Source organism: Papilio xuthus, unplaced genomic scaffold, assembly GCF_000836235.2.
Source record: "Papilio xuthus unplaced genomic scaffold, Pxut_1.1 DF827570.1, whole genome shotgun sequence".
In the NCBI taxonomy this organism is placed as follows: domain Eukaryota; kingdom Metazoa; phylum Arthropoda; class Insecta; order Lepidoptera; family Papilionidae; genus Papilio; species Papilio xuthus.
The window spans coordinates 2,366,324-2,382,363 of record NW_013531079.1 but is presented as its reverse complement, the minus strand read 5'-3'; the positions used below and the strand labels follow the sequence as shown (position 1 = coordinate 2,382,363).

The 16,040-nt window shown below is 34.0% G+C and overlaps 2 protein-coding genes across 3 annotated transcripts; one reads left to right on the top strand and one right to left on the bottom strand.

Annotated features, from left to right (window-relative positions):
* Nucleotides 1–6,015: 6,015 nt before the first annotated feature.
* On the top strand, nucleotides 6,016–10,566 carry LOC106118590 (protein lifeguard 3-like). 2 transcript variants are annotated; one of them, XM_013313260.1, is made up of 7 exons: nucleotides 6,016–6,364; nucleotides 6,969–7,095; nucleotides 7,754–7,810; nucleotides 8,649–8,736; nucleotides 9,106–9,228; nucleotides 9,774–9,929; nucleotides 10,368–10,566. In XM_013313260.1, exons 1-7 carry the CDS (start codon nucleotides 6,112–6,114, stop codon nucleotides 10,518–10,520), a joined length of 957 nt encoding a protein of 318 aa, XP_013168714.1. In that variant the 5' UTR covers nucleotides 6,016–6,111; the 3' UTR covers nucleotides 10,521–10,566. The 2 variants fall into 2 exon arrangements, with proteins under 2 accessions (XP_013168714.1, XP_013168713.1); XM_013313259.1 differs by having other exon boundaries at nucleotides 6,966–7,095.
* A 778-nt stretch (nucleotides 10,567–11,344) lies between these two features.
* Nucleotides 11,345–15,041, bottom strand: LOC106118592 (uncharacterized). The gene is made up of 7 exons (XM_013313262.1): nucleotides 14,619–15,041; nucleotides 13,983–14,115; nucleotides 13,462–13,518; nucleotides 13,311–13,398; nucleotides 12,514–12,636; nucleotides 11,988–12,143; nucleotides 11,345–11,532 (listed from the first exon to the last, which is right to left on the bottom strand). Exons 1-7 carry the CDS (start codon nucleotides 14,947–14,949, stop codon nucleotides 11,377–11,379), a joined length of 1,044 nt encoding a protein of 347 aa, XP_013168716.1. The 5' UTR covers nucleotides 14,950–15,041; the 3' UTR covers nucleotides 11,345–11,376.
* Between the last annotated feature and the right edge of the window lie 999 nt (nucleotides 15,042–16,040).

Here is a 16,040-nt window from a genome sequence, read left to right as displayed (position 1 = left end):
CCCTGATAGACTGAGATTTACTTTTATTACTAGTTCGTTGTAAGACATAACCGCTGCTAATAAAAGTATTTTATTAAAGAGATATCTAAACTTTTTGGTGAATCTTTAGTGCATTTTTTCATCATGTGATGACATCATATCGAAGTCCTAACGAATCTTTTTGGATAACTTCGGAAATCACTATTCTAACCCATAATACATGTATTACATTTTATATTTATGATTAATGCAATTTGTCATGTCTTTTGTATGTCACCGTCCATTTTAATTTGGTTTTACATGATATCTTAAAAATAACCACGATTACAGTACGTAACAGATACGTAGTTTCGTTGTGGAACGGTCTGTCCTCGGCGGTATTTCCAAACCATTACGACTGAGGGACCTTCAAGAAGCGTACCATCTGCAGTTCCTCTGGTGTTGCAGATGTCCATGCGTATCGTCGATCACCTGGGTTTTTAAGCCGCTCGTTTGCCTCCTTCTCTTATATTAAAAAAATGTGTCATCGAGCCTAATATGTCGCATTATAAATATGTATATTTTGTTGAAGAACTTAAGCCACTGGTTTAGAGGCTACAGTTCTATCAAAGACAATAACGGAGTAACTGAGCCGTGATAAATCTTTGATCAAGTGAGTTATTTATAGCGGATGTGCAAACCGCATGGATACCGGACGTTGCCAAGAATGGCTGGATTCAAAATTCGACGTTGAATCGAAGAACTAAATCACGGTAACATTCCAACAGGTTCTGTGGTCTCTGGTTCACTGGATCGGAATGATTTAAACTGTTTTCTCTCTGCAACGCAAAACGGTCTTTTGTGTAGTTTTGAAATCATTTTAAAATTGAAGATGATTATTTAAGCATTCTTTAAATCTTATGCTGAAAACGTAATACGAAGATATCGGAATATATTTACCTATAACCTAAAAACAAAACGAGAATAAATCGATTCACTAGGACACACGTTTTGCGATTTAATATTTAAAACCAAAAATCAATGACAGATCCTTCTAATCCAAGACTAATTGATGATTAAAAAAAAATCCACTGCCATCACTAAAAAAATATATTGTTATCCGTTCACTCTGTAGTCTCTCTTTCTCTCTATCGTTTTTCAAATCAGAGATAACAATATTTTCAAAGTTTTTTTTTTGCAGTGGAAACGGTAGTAACAACTCTCAACGTACATTTTTATAACCGTTACACGAATGCAAGGCAGGCGAAACCGTTCGCTCGGAAAGAACTTCAGTGGGAAGGGAATTCACTGTTCAGTGAACTGCTGATGCTGCCGACCGACTGGTTATTATAAACCAAAGTTATAACTAACCATTTATCAAAATTAAATCGTATGAAACTTTAATAATGTAAGTAAATTAAGCACCAGGGGAAGAGAGCATAGGCACATTGACTTTTTTATTCCGCGCAGACGGAGTTGCGGGCGATAGGTAGTTTATAGTTTATAAGATTAATCAAATATTTTCATAGCCTGAAACTCATAATAATATTACATAAACGAAAAATTGTTAAAATACCTAGATTTGGCTCACGAGGTTACCGCCATGTGGCGTATGAAATCGACTACCATTATTCCGATAGTCGCATCGGTGAATGGACTGATAGCGAAGAGCTTCGACAAACATCTCAAGAAGCTCTCGCTAAACAGTTGGATTATGGGCCCGATACAAAAGGCAGTTATCCTAGAAACCGCACGCATCGTGAGAAGGTTCCTGTCTCTGCACTGACCACTGGTTGTTTGAGTCATAGGACTCCGCAGCCGGTGGTGCTCTATTTTTAGAATAAATGAATAAGGTATAATTATATTACTTACATGTTTCAAAAATGATAGGTTGATAAGAGTTATTCATACGTGATAGTTTTTCGCCTCTTTTGTAATATCGAATTTCATATAGCCATTAACTCATCAAAAGGTCGAGTTTCATTCTATTATAGTTCTTATTACTATGTATAATACAATCAATAATTCTTCACGTTATATTAATGTTAGTACAAAAGTAATAATAAAGGATGTTAACATAATTGATATAAGGTAGCCTTATTAAATATATTCTGTTAGTTTTACCTGTACAAATAAAGTAAGATATTAGGAATATCGAATTCATATTAACTTTTCTATTAAGACTAATAATTGTATTGAACGTGTAAAAAAACATTGGCTGAATCATTTAGCTTATATACTAGATTATTTCTTATCATTATTTGTGTTACTAAGATGACAAAATACAACAGTTGTACTATAACTAGATGTCGCACACAACTTCGTCCGCACGGTATTAAAAAATATTTAGTAGCCTATATGCTCTTCCAGACTGTTGTACATCTATGCCAAATTGCAGCAAGATTGAAGATGACTTAAAGATGCTTATTTAAGCATTCTTTACGCTGAAAACGTAGTAGAAAAAATATTGGAATCCATTTTTTTTTCATTAAATTAATCTTGTCACTAGGACTCGCGTTTAGATACTTGTTATTTAAAACCAATGTTACATTCCTGGTTTCTAAGATTCATGATCTATGCAGCTGTTCTGGAGATACCTTCAAACAAACATCCATCTAAACATCCGCATTCATAATATTAGTAAGATAAGAAGCAAGATAATAAGATTAAAATAAATTAATTAATGAATTATAAAAAGTTAAAAAAGATTAAACAATAGCGATGGATATAAAAATCAAAACAAAAGCGGGTACGGAAACCTCGTACCGACAATTTGTATTGTTGCTATAACTAATGGATCTGTTAAAAACACCACTTTTCCGGTGCGGATCTGATTTTTACGAGTGTACCACTGTCACTTGTTATGTACCGTGTAATAAAACACTTTTACACTGGTTGCTTTTTCTAGTTTTTTATCTTGATATTCGTGAAAAGTTCCCAGCGTGTTCAAGTTTATGATTTTATTAGCGACATCTTATCTTACTAATATTATAAACGCAAAAGTTTGGATGAATGTTTGTTAGAAAGTATCTACAGAACATTTGCATGGATCTTTTTAATTTGGCACAGATGTGTTACCTATACATAGTCTGGAACAACACACAGGCTACTAACTACGTTTATTATTCTGCGCAGACGGAATCGCGGGCGAAGCTACTATGTTTATAAAACTACGATATAAAATATAATTCAAACGTCATGCATGACTTTGAATGTTTTAAAAAAAAATATTATAGAATGAATTGCAAATTTAAAAGTATATAATCGTTGGATGTTTAATATTAAATTTTTCTATTACTAAAGTAATCTTTGCCATTACAAATCAATATGGTTTGCTTTTGGACCTAAAACACTTCCTCTCTTTTTCTGTAATAATACTTTGGAATATTCAAAGAACTCATAATAATATATCTACATCATTTCTAATCTCCAAAAGGTTACTATACGATTAGAAGTACATCGCCAGAGATTTGCTTGTTGCAGCTAAGGATTTAGCCTAATATTGCCTTTACAATGTTGAAATTTGCATACAATGGTTAGGAACGTTGTGTTCACACGAGATTACAAACACTAATGTCATTAGGGATGTCATGCGGAAGATATAGTTAGCCATTGGCCTTTAACATAGTCCCAGTGTAATAACATATATGTTGCATATACAAGGCATCATAGCTTAAGTAGCCAGCTTAATTAAACCAGTCATCAAAACAAAAGAATGTTTGTCGTAGTCCAAGTTTTAATGGTCAATCAAGACTTCCTTTATTAGAGATTAAGTTTGAAAAATCTAAACTTAGTAATGGGCTCAGATCAATAAAAATGCAGCAAATTCTAACACAAATTTGCTTTTATTTTAGCGTGAGTTTCCATTGCGATAAATCAATATAAAAACATGATTGATTACATATTGAGATGGATGGTGAGTGTTTTTGTAGTATATCTTGTTTACCTACTGTTTTGGTTTTTAATATTAAATAAACGAAAAATAAAACATTATATAATTATAGCGTTTCTATTTATCAAAAGTAATTATTACAATCCGAAACGTGTTTCCTGTCGCCAATAAATACTCATTTACGTCTTTCGTAATCCGCACAGTTGAAAAATTATTATTCCGTGTTGAAGCAAGGATTTCCCTTGATACTATATTGGGTCGATTCATCATACTGCCAACGGAACGCAATACCGTTTCAACGATTAAATGGAACTAATTAAAATGGAATAGATTTTTGTATTCAAAAAAAATATTAGTCTTCAGTTGTTATACTAGATTATAATAAAGGAAAAGGACAAAGAAAACTAAAAGATATCTTTATTTTTAAATATGTTGCAAAAATAGAAATCCTGCTCGAAGGACCATGAATCGATATGTCCACAAATGCAGCATTTAATTGCTAAACATTTTACCTATGGATTTCGAATGTAGTAAAACTATTGACACAAACAGTCGAACCGGAAGCGAGAACTTGTTAAGCTTAAGCACTGTCCGGTCCCGACGGACGACCTCCATAAGCGAGATAATTACCGCGGTCTTTTGGACTGTCATTATTCTAGGTTGGACAATACTGTTATCACGAACATTATCTTTACTTTGGAAGCCAACAATAGTGAAAATATGAAATTTTAATTTTGTAATACCGGCACATTAAATATGGATGGATCGTGTGAAAGAGGATATGTGTAGGAAGGGGATAGATTCAGATATGACGGCTGATGCATGGAGGAGTACGTACTGTGCCTCCCCTTCGTACGGATAACGGCAGGTTGATGATGATGATCGGTTTACATACCAAATTCTTCACTAAATAAAAACTTTTAACAATCGAATATATTCAATGTAGGAATCTGTTTTCTCTTAAAATGATTGTATTCGTTGCGCGAATAGATTTACAAGCTGATTCCTAAGCTCTTACAGTGCAATCAAATAAATTGAAAGAATTCGAGTAGAAAGATAATAAATCGGAAAACCATGCAACCGAAATAAAGACTGTAAAAGATACCACTTTTATTTAGCAAAAGTAACTCTTTATTCTACAATCTTATAAAATTTACCAACATTACTGCCTTGTACTTTCGACTTAGTTAATCCTATTAATCTTACTATTATTATAAACGCAAAAGTTTAGATGGACGAATGTTTGTTAGAAGGTTTCTCCAGAACAGTACAACGGAACTTAATGAAATTTGGCATAGATTTAGAACAAAGTCTGGAAGAAAACATAGGCTATTTTTTAAGTTTTTTTTAATTCCAACAACTAGTTTATAATATTTTATTTAGTATCTTGCTTATCGATAGTGTTTTTACGTCTCAATTTAAGTGCTATCGTCGCATTTACAATTCATATGTGATGATGAAGGAATTTATTACTAGCATACTCCGTTCTTTATATTCTTTGAAACGTTTTGAATTGCTTAAATTTTCCCTCTTTGTTCTCAAATGAAAAAATCATTTATTCATGCCTCTCATTGTCTATTGAAAATTAATGAAAGGCGAAATTACTTCTTCAATATTTTCATTCTGCATGATTTCTTAAGTAATTTAAGTCAACATTTAAATGTTTAATGTGTTAAAAATTAAAAAAGTGACCATCTAATGCCAATCGGTTTAAAAAAAAGTTAAACGGCCTTACAGTTTCATTTTTATGGCAAAATTCTTAAGAACTTTTTTTCTTTCACCAAAAATGTTATGTGCGCGAAAAGGCGCAAGGAAATCGGTTCACAATAAAATTTTATTTCAATCTATATTCCGAAAAAAAAAATGTTCACAGACAAGGCTACATGAAACGGTCGAACGAAGTCAGTCAGAATTATGACAGCTCACTAGCTCCGCCTGTCAGTCAAAACATTTTAGAACACCTTTTTGTACTGCAGCTGTCATGTCATTTTATTCTTTTATGTCATTTTCTATTTCTAAGTAGGTTTTATATATATTCTGACAGAACCAAGCGCGACAGCAGCGCCTCTTACTAAGTCAGATATTCTTGTTCGATTCTTTGACTATGATTAAAAATATTTATCTTTATAAAAGAAAACCTCTTTACTTATAAATCTGACATGTCACATATTTACGATTTTCTATAATTTACCTGTCATTAATATAATGTTTTATACGATAATTTAGTAATAACAGTCTAAATTATTGTCTTTATTGAATAAATGAAGGCAGAAGAAACTGTGGTCACTATAATAGAAGATGATACATCAAATAAAGCAGGAAGTGATGGAAATAAAGACGAAGATAAATACAAAGTATTCAATGATAGTACTCAAAATGGTCCCCAAAAAGATATTGAAAAAACGGAAATACCCTTATGCGAGATACCCAAAGAGAAAAGTGGGAAATCGAAAGCGTTTGGCGACAAAGTTTATGTTGTAGCATATAATTCTGTACAACCACAGAGAATTCAACGTAAGTCATTTTACTTTGTTGGTTTAAATTTAGAAAGAATAGCTGTCACTCGAGACTCTTAGAAGAATTAAATAAATTAATAGCCTATGTGTTCTTCCAGACAATGTTCTATAGTATGCTAAATTTCAGCGAGATCCATTCAGCCGTTGTGGAGATACCTTCAAACATCCGACCATCCATCCATCTAAACATTCGCATTTGTAATATTATAGTAAGAGTAAGATTACAGCGAGATCCATACAGCCATTCTCGAGATACCTTCAAACAAACATTCATCCATCCATCCATCTAAACATTCGCATTAATAATATTAGTAAGATAGAAATTGTAGAAGTAGTCAAGTACAAATAAAATAAATATGAATGTTTTGAATGCTAAAATTAATTATTTTCCGAATCTAAACCTTGAGTAATGGTGATGTGGAAAACTTGAATGTACATCTTCGAATACGTATTTGCATAAAAAAAGAACATCAGATTATAGTAGCCACACAAATCAAGCTAACTCTAGTGATTCAACTTTTTATGATCATCAGTAACATCGTCGCCGTACTTCTGTTTATAGTTTTCTAATTATATTTTTGTTATGTTTTAATTTAAAGCAGGCGCCGGAGGTATTGGCCCACCGTTGTATTATGATCCTGCACGCAATGATTTTGTGAGGGTGGTACTAATCCTTGTCTTGGTGATGTTACTGATAACAGCGGCGGTTTTAGCAATGGTTAACTCATCGTAAGTAGAAATCATATATAAAAAATTCACGTGTCACAATTTTAGTTCTCATACTTCTCCGAAACGGCTTGACCGATTCTCATGAAATTTTGTGAGCGTATTGAATAGGTCTGAGAATTGGCTACTATCTACACCTAGTTATTCTTATAAAATCAATGTAGATAAAAATTTACGGGATGATAATGATGTAAAAAGTATTATGAAATATTATAATAATAACAAAGAGTATCGTCGTCTTCAGAAAATAATATAAAAGACGAAGTACAAAAGAAACTACAGATGGATGTAACATAGAAATAGGCGAACGATTAGTAGATTCCGATACAGCCCGGTTTAGTATATCATCAGCTCACTATACGTCTCCAGTGAAGGCCTCGGAGCCTAAGTTAGGGGTGACTAAGCCATAGTCAACCGCGCTGGCCCAGTGCTGGTTGACTTCATAGATATCTTTGAATTTCTTCACAGAAATGTACAGTGTTACGATGTTTTCCTACACCGTAAGAACGTTGAAAAAGTACATATGTAAATCGAAAAACATATTAGTATAATACATGATGGGATTCGAACCCAGGATTTACAGATTACAAGTCAACGGCTTAACTCCTGTGCCACCGACGTTCTGTTAAGTCATTGATATTCATTTTAAGTTTTATTTTAGAGACGAGTGGCGTGATATGTTTGTTTCTACTGGTACGATGTTACCAATGTTAGCATTGTAAGTACTTAGATTTTAATTATATTTCTTTGCTTTGTGTAATTGTACAGCTAATGAATAAAATATTAACCTTGTAACCTTGGAGTTTCTTACAACAAAGTATATCTTAGATTTAGTATCCAGACAAATAACAGTGGTAGAGCCCGCTTTAACACCTTCGCACGAATTGGCCCGGCTCACCCGGTGAAATACCACGACCACACAGAAGACAGGCGTGAAGTGGAAGCAATTACGCGTTTCGTCTGATGAGTGTGCGTCCCGGAGGCCTAATTTAGTCCTCTTTCCCTTCCCATCCTTTTCTTTATAAGGAAAGGATGGGAAGTGGAAGTGGACTTTACGGATGAGAGGATGCATGGATAGGGAAGATATTTTCTTTCTGTGCATCCTCTCCTCCGTCGATTAAAGGTAGGCAGCGCATATGCAATTGCGTATGTCTATGGGCAGCAGTCACTTCGCTATTTCAGCGATTTCAGGTGGCTGCTCGCTCGTTTGCCACCTTTTGATATTAAAAAAAAAAAGAATTTATGCAATGATTATCGAAGGTGAGCAGTTTTGTTAGTGAAGATAAGAATTTAATATCAGGTAGATTTAAGATTTTCTACATTCGTTTATTCAAAGTCAAAGTTATTCGATGATGTACATTATTATATTCCTACGGTTTGTCCAATGAATCACAATGTTGGAGGTTCGAATCCCGGCATTCGACTATTGTCGTAAACCGAACTTAGTTGGAATGGCACAAGAAATATTAGTAAATTTGCTGGAATACTTTTTTATTTAAAAATATTGTTAACACGAGCTTTCATATTGTATTGCATATTTTATATTACATTTTCAGGTTATTACTGATGGGTGTTAACTACGCATTTATATGTAGCGCCTGCGCACGATACCCTCCTTGCAATTTTGTGTGCTTGTTACTTGCGGTAATATTTACTAATATAATTATTTTCATACTAAATCTTTAGATCTTAACACCTTTTATTTCATCCTTATCAGTGCCTTCCACAGTACAAGAACGTTCGTTTTCTTTTGCTTTGTACGTAGAGGAAGACCAGAGAATGTATGGATGAATCGTATGAAAGGATATGCGAATAGGGTAGATTCAGATATGACGTCTGATAGAGATGATGGAGTAGTACATGCTTTGCCGACCCTCCATAAAGATAAGGCCAGGATGATGATTTTATGCATGAATAATTGTATCAACAGTAAATATTTCAAGAGATAAATAAGCAAATGGATTACACATTAAATTCCTATGCAGTAATTGCATCTTTTCGTTGACTTTACAGGTGGTTGCAATGACTATCCTCGCTGCATTCATCACGTCTCATTATCGAACGGAAATTGTTCTATACGCGACCATAGCTACCGCAGCGGTTGTGTTCGTCTGTGTCATTTTGGCTTTCACTTCGGTAAAATATAATCATTTTATTAATTTCTATACTAAGTTAACTGTACTTTTTATCATTCTTTAATGAAATAGGTATTAGGTAATAAATATATTTCTTCTTTCTTTTTCCTGTTATTTGGATTTTCATTACATTGAAATTATGACAGTAAATGAAGTGTATAATTCAGAGTTTGTTTCTCGTTAGATTCATACTACGCTTACTTAAGCTTAGCTTGAAATGCTTCATTGGAATAAGTCAAATTCATAGGTCCATATCAAAATTAGGTTCCCTGTCACAGCAATGTCTTTCTTCTTCTTCTTGAGGTGCCTCTCCAACTAACGAAGGTTGGCGATCAGTTCTCCATATTTTCCCTTGTTGCAAGGCGAAATAGTTGGGCGGCACTCGCAACCCCTGTCCACTTTCGGATGTTGCGCAACCAGGACTATTTTCTGTGACCAACACTCCTTTTACCGGGAACTTTTCCCATCAAGATGAGTCTTGTCAAGCAATGTCTTTAGAGGCTAAATAAATATTTTTTTGTCATTAAAATGTTATTTATATTTCAGTTTGATTTCACTGCGTGGATATTGTACGTGATTGTTATATCTGTGGCGTTGTCAGTGATAATAATGATCGTTGTTCTAATGATGCTTATCACAGGACAGACTATGAAACCAGTCGTACTGGCTCTTCTAATTCTTGCTACATTAGTACAATGTGTTGTAAGTATCTACCGAAGTATTACGTATAATGTTCCATTGCATTGCATCAAGTGCATTCGCTCCAAATGGAATTTCGTAACGAACTTCAAAAATGTATAGAACTGACGACTTTCGGTAAGCCACGTGGTTTTCGAGTGTCAGTTCTAAACAATTTTTAAATTCTTCATGTAATTTGGACCGAATGCACTTTATTTAGGAAGGCTGAAGCCTTTCTATCGAATACGAAATCTATCGGACATTTTAATTACTTGAACCGGAGTACAATTTTTAGGTCATGTTTTTCGGTTGATATTGGGACCTTTACATCGTTGCAATTTGAACATTGAAAAGGTAGATTAGAAATAACGCGGATGCGTAAAATGCTTAGCATCTTGTAGACCTCTGTCTTCTTGTTTTAATTTGTTAAACGTCTTCATCATTACCGATTGTTTTTTTCAGATGTTGACGATAGAACTTCAAAGTGTATTAGGAGGACGATCTGTGGAGCTTTCGGAATATGATTATGCCCTTGGTGCCTTCATGATTTATACATCGATTATTAGCATCTTTCTTAAAATAGTACAAATTTTAGGTATTTTGGATGACGGCTAAATATAGAATGTGAAACTACGGTATGTTAAAGTTTTTATAATTTTTTTACTGTATGTTATATTTAAATTTTATAATAAATATATATTTATTAAAAATCTGCATCATTTTATTCGTTTTAAGAATAAAAAAATGTAAGAACTCGAAAGAAGAGAGCAGAATGTGATTTCGTTACATCTACCAGTTATAAGCTGAAGATATAAACTGACTAGCAGTCGTCCGTAATTCCTTCCGCGCGGATTAAAAAAAATTAAGTAGTCTATATGTTTTTCCAGACTATCCTACATCTGTCCGAAATTTCATCAAGATCCGATGAACCGTTCCGTCCTTATCACATTCATCCATCCATCTAAATTTTCATATTTATAATATTAATAAATCCAAAATTGTAGTTTTTATAAGCGCATAAAGGTGAAAATAATAATAATAAATGCTTGCTAGCCAATTCTCTAAACGTTGCAAAAAAAATTGCGGAAACGAAAGCATTCATTATCCTAATGAGTGAAGTCGTTAGTGAAGAATTAGACTTGTACGTGCAGAATCCTAACATGAATAAAAGATCAGCAGATCAGATGTCGAATTATTTTCTAATCTTTTGTTACTACTATTAGTAACTGAAGACTTTACAATTTTTCTTTCTCTTTACTTTTAGACATTATTAGTTCCTTTGGCGCGAATAGCGCGCTTTCGTTATCAAGACAAGTGTCTGATTAGTGAGGGGACATTTGACATTTTAATAAGACTAGTGTTGCGCCGATACACAAGCACAGTTTCGGATTTTCATCCTAACACTACTTATTGAAATTGGATGGGAAAGAAATATTAAAAACGTTTATAACATGTATTAAAGCTTAAACATTTATGAACATTTGTCATAAAGTCCTGTTACTTGAATTAAAGACCAAAATAACTCCACTAATGAAGTATACAATAGTATCCCAGCCATCGCAAAATCAGTTTCATCCAGTTCCATTATTCTACCAGATAATATCATCTGTAGGTTCATCACCATTATCTATAAAAAAAACGTATGAAATTTAAATAGAAGAATCTGGTAATAGAGCCAGGAATAACAGTAAATATTGCAGTAATAGATAAGCCTAAAATGACGAATGGAAATAGATTTGGAAGACGAAAACCAGATGCGTTGACCAATCATATAGTGGAATAAAAATCAGAGAGATATAGACAGTAACCGTCACTTTTAGCTACTGTCATAACTCCTCAACAATATCATATAGTTATTTCTTTCATTATCTTTGAATAAGACAGAGAAAGGTTACCAAGCTTTAACCTATCTCTGTCTTCGTGTTTCGGTCGTGGAAGTTTACGGTGACATACCAAAGCCTTTTACAAGATCACTAGACCTATCAGAAAACAGCAAGACGAATAAGTAATCTGCTTTGTCTGGTTGTGTCTTATTATTTTGTTCTATGTGCAAAAAAAAAAATAACAGTAAATTAAACTCACCACATCATATAGCATTGTACAGCAAAGTGCAATAAAAAACTGTACTAAACCATAACGTAATTTAGTAAATGTTCTGAACAAAAATACTAAGGCAATAACAGCAGCGATCTCAAGGAATATCGTGTACAAATATAGTGACCATTCTTTGAAGTTGTACTGAAACAAAATATATAATAAGAATTCTAAGGTTTCTCAAACACACATCTTATGCAGAGACAACAATTGCCTATTCCTCATATTTTTTCTAATAAATGTTACATAATGTTTTATATCTTGAATAGCGTTGAAAGTACCAGTGACTCGTTGCATGATATTTTTTGTTATATTTATAAACTAGCTGTCGCCCGCGACTCCGTCCGAGCGGAATTATAAAACATTATTAGTAGCACATGTCATCAATTCAGCCGTTCTGGAGATACCTTCAAACATCTAAACATTCGCATTTATAATATTAGTAAGATTGTAAGTTATAAAATGTTATTTGTGTTATATTTACTGCTCGACGTAAACAAATGACTGTACTTACTCTTGTGAATCCTAACAATATCCAAAATAGAACAACAACGGTTGTAGCGGCAAATACAAAAAATATAATAGTCGTTTCGAGTATTGCAGTCAACACGCCTGCCAAGATACTATACGTGAACACCTGTAAGTTTGTGTTCTTTAGTTTTCTTTTAGGTTTTATCATAAATTTTTGTTTTAAAATAATTTCATATTCAATTAAAATTTACTTTAGCACTCTCGATCAACGCTTAATGCCAGATAATATAAAAATTGTGTCATAACAAATGATTTCGTATTTCGTATTCCCACTGACTTATAACAGTTAATACCTTTTTCTTTGAGGCTACTAATGTCTGTTCTAATTATCTGTTTTTTTATATATCATAAGGTGGCAAACAAGCGAGCGGCCACCTGAAATAGCGAAGTGACCGTTGCCCATAGACATACGCAATTGCATATGCGTTGCCTACCTTTAATCGACGAAGGAGAGGATGCACAGAAAGAAAACATTTCCATGCATCGTCTCATCCGGAAAGTCCACTTCCACTTCCCATCCTTTTCTTATAAGAAAAAAGGTTGGGAAGGGAAAGAGGACTAAATTATGCCTCCGGGATGCACACTCAACAGACGAAACGAGGAATTGCTTCCACTTCACGCCCGTCTTCTGTGTGGTCGTGGTATTTCACCGGGCGAGCCGGGCTAATTCGTGCGAAGATGTTAAAGCGGACTCTACCACTGTTTACTGGTACTTTGCAATGATACATTAGTGTTCATTTACAAATATAAGGAAAATATTAGGATACGTTGGATACTCACCGCAACAAGAATGTATATAAAATTACACGGTACCAATCTTGAACATTTAAAGTAGCACATTGAAAAATTTAATACTATGATTACGATCCTAGAAAAAAATTGATCTTTAAACTTGAGTCTTTCTTCAATTAAAATAAAATTCGATACTTACAAAGCAGGAATAGCAATAAATAATATAAAATCACGAAAAAACTCCTTCAAAGATCTCCTGTAAATAAAAACAAACGATAACCGAAATTCGAATTTCAATTTACATATGTACTGTTAGGAAGAAAATCCGACACTGTGCTGGTATACTGGCACAACACTAGCCTAACTAAAATGTCGACGTTTATGTCCCATCACTAATTATTCTGACACTTGACTTTGTAATGAAAGCACGCTATTCATGCCATAGGATTCTACTCATAATGTTTAAAAGTACATTTATCCAACAATCTTACGGTGAAGGAAAACATCGTGACGCAACCTGCAAATCTGTGAAGAAATTCAATATGTGTGAAGTCAACCCGCACTGGTCCAGTGTGGTTGACTATGGCCTAGTCAACATCAACACAGGGTCCGAGCCCCTCAGATAATGATGGTAACCGAGAAATTACAGAAGCAGAAAAAAAGCGGCAAAAATAATTAAAACAATGATATGATATAATCATTAATTAAAAATATACTTACGTATTTGCAACAACATATATAAACCCTGAAGTAAACAAAAGCATAACAAATAGAATCATGAAGGCAACAGATAGAAAGTGATTGAACGATGGATCGTAATCACAATAAACATCTTCATTTTTAAGAGCGTCACCTTAAAATAAACAATCAATAAAAATTAATTAAAATATTTTAAAGTGCCTCTACTACTAACAGTAGACCAAAGACTTCTGGTAAATAATTGGTATACTAAATTGTTTTGTTATTAAATATAAGCAGATTTTTATTAATCTTACTTCTTACTAATATTATAAATGTGAATGTTTAGACGGATCTTTGTTTGAAGGTATCTCCAGAACGGCTGCATAGATCACGCTGAAATTTGGCTAAAAGTAGAATATAGTCTGGAAGAACACATGGACTACTAAATAAGTTTTTTTTTAATTCCGCACGCACGGAGACGCAGCGACAGCTAGTTTACTAATATTTCTTGTACCATTCTCTATGCTTGTGCTAGGATATTGTTTACTCTAGTCGCATTGTGTTCGAACCTCCGACTACGTGATTTGAAATCCGCACCCCGTACATACGTTTCTTTAGGGATAGAATCAGCACAAAAACTCTGATGAGTATAATATAGTAGAAGTACTAAGTAACCTTTGAATAATACTTTTTCACCACGTGGTCCTATATAAACACAGGTAGGACATTTTCCATCTTCTTTCCTTCCTTCTACATAGCTTTTGTATAACGCGAACGCTCTTCGACGTAGTTCTTCGTTATCATCTGAACTTGTCTTTTTACGACACGTCTCCACATCTTTGTCGACTAAATTAACAACATGCGGTGGTAATGTTTTATTTTTAGTAACACATTCGTTCATATAATCACGAGCTTCATCTGCATATTGTATACGTTTTGATTTCTCATTATCACAACATGTTATGCAATCTGGATGAACGATATCGTAAGGATCTAAATCAGGCATTTGATTTGAAGTAAACAAAATTATACATTTACTTTTACACTGAAAATTTCGAATTGAATTTCCATTCACATATTTCTAAAACATCGATGACATTTCTGTGATAGACAATTGATTTCGTCAGTGTGACAGAAAAATCACAGTACAAATATACTGTGAAGTAACGAATTCATAGAGTATGCGTGATGATGAAACATAAAAGCAAAATATGATCTTACTAATATTATAAATGCGAATGTTTGTTTAAAGGTATCTCCGGAACGGCTGAACGGATCTCGATGAAATTTGGCGTACATAAAGAAAATAGTCTTTTTTTATATCACAAGGTGACAAAGGATCGAGCGGCCACCTGAAATCACTGAAATAGCGAAGTTTCCCATAGACATACGTAATTGCATATACCTTTAATCGACGGAGGAGAGGATGCACAGAAAGAAAATATTTTCCCTTTCCATGCATCCTCTCATCCGGGGAGTCCACTTCCACTTCCCATCCTTTCCTTATAAGAAAAAGGGCGGGAAGGGAAAGAGAACTTAATTAGGCCTCCGGGACGCACACTCATCAGACGCCTGTCTTCTAGTGGTCGTGGTATTTCACCGGGTGAGCCGGGCCAATTCGTGCGAAGATGTTAAAGCGGGCTCTACCACTGTTCTAGTTCTAGAAGAACACATCGGATACTTAATAAGTTTGTTTTTAATTCCGCGTGGATAATAAGTTTTCCATCACGGATGCGTAGATGTATATACTCAGATTAGCGTTTAAGCTATACATATATATGTAGCCGTATTCAAGAGGTTTTCACCAATCTGGTCAGTATAAATTCGACATGTCCGGTTTAATATAAGCGTACAACTTAACGTGGTTCTAATTTTGGATAGGTATTATTTTAGTCTTCTTTCCCTTCCTCCCTTTTCTTATTAAGAAAGGGAAAGTGGTTTTCACGGAGGAGGGGGACGCATAGGAAGAGGAAACATTATTTTTATGTGCGTCCCTTCCTTCATCAATTAATGCAACGTAACGCATCTGCAATTGCGGAAATCGATAGACAGTGGTCGCTTCTATATTTTGGCGAATCCAGGTTACGGCTTGCTTGT

What these genes read in the sequence shown, in the direction of transcription:
- LOC106118592 (XM_013313262.1), bottom strand. Translation starts at nt 14,949, where the DNA reads ATGCCTGATTTAGATCCTTACGATATCGTTCATCCAGATTGCATAACA. An exon ending in TGAAAAAGTATTATTCAAAG is followed by an intron (nt 14,116 to 14,618) that starts GTTACTTAGTAC and finishes GTTTATTTTAAG; the next exon opens with GTGACGCTCTTAAAAATGAA. An exon ending in TTTATTGCTATTCCTGCTTT is followed by an intron (nt 13,399 to 13,461) that starts GTAAGTATCGAA and finishes ATTTTTTTCTAG; the next exon opens with GATCGTAATCATAGTATTAA.
- LOC106118590 (XM_013313259.1), top strand. Translation starts at nt 6,112, where the DNA reads ATGAAGGCAGAAGAAACTGTGGTCACTATAATAGAAGATGATACATCA. An exon ending in ACAACCACAGAGAATTCAAC is followed by an intron (nt 6,365 to 6,965) that starts GTAAGTCATTTT and finishes TTTAATTTAAAG; the next exon opens with CAGGCGCCGGAGGTATTGGC. An exon ending in TTAGCAATGGTTAACTCATC is followed by an intron (nt 7,096 to 7,753) that starts GTAAGTAGAAAT and finishes GTTTTATTTTAG; the next exon opens with AGACGAGTGGCGTGATATGT.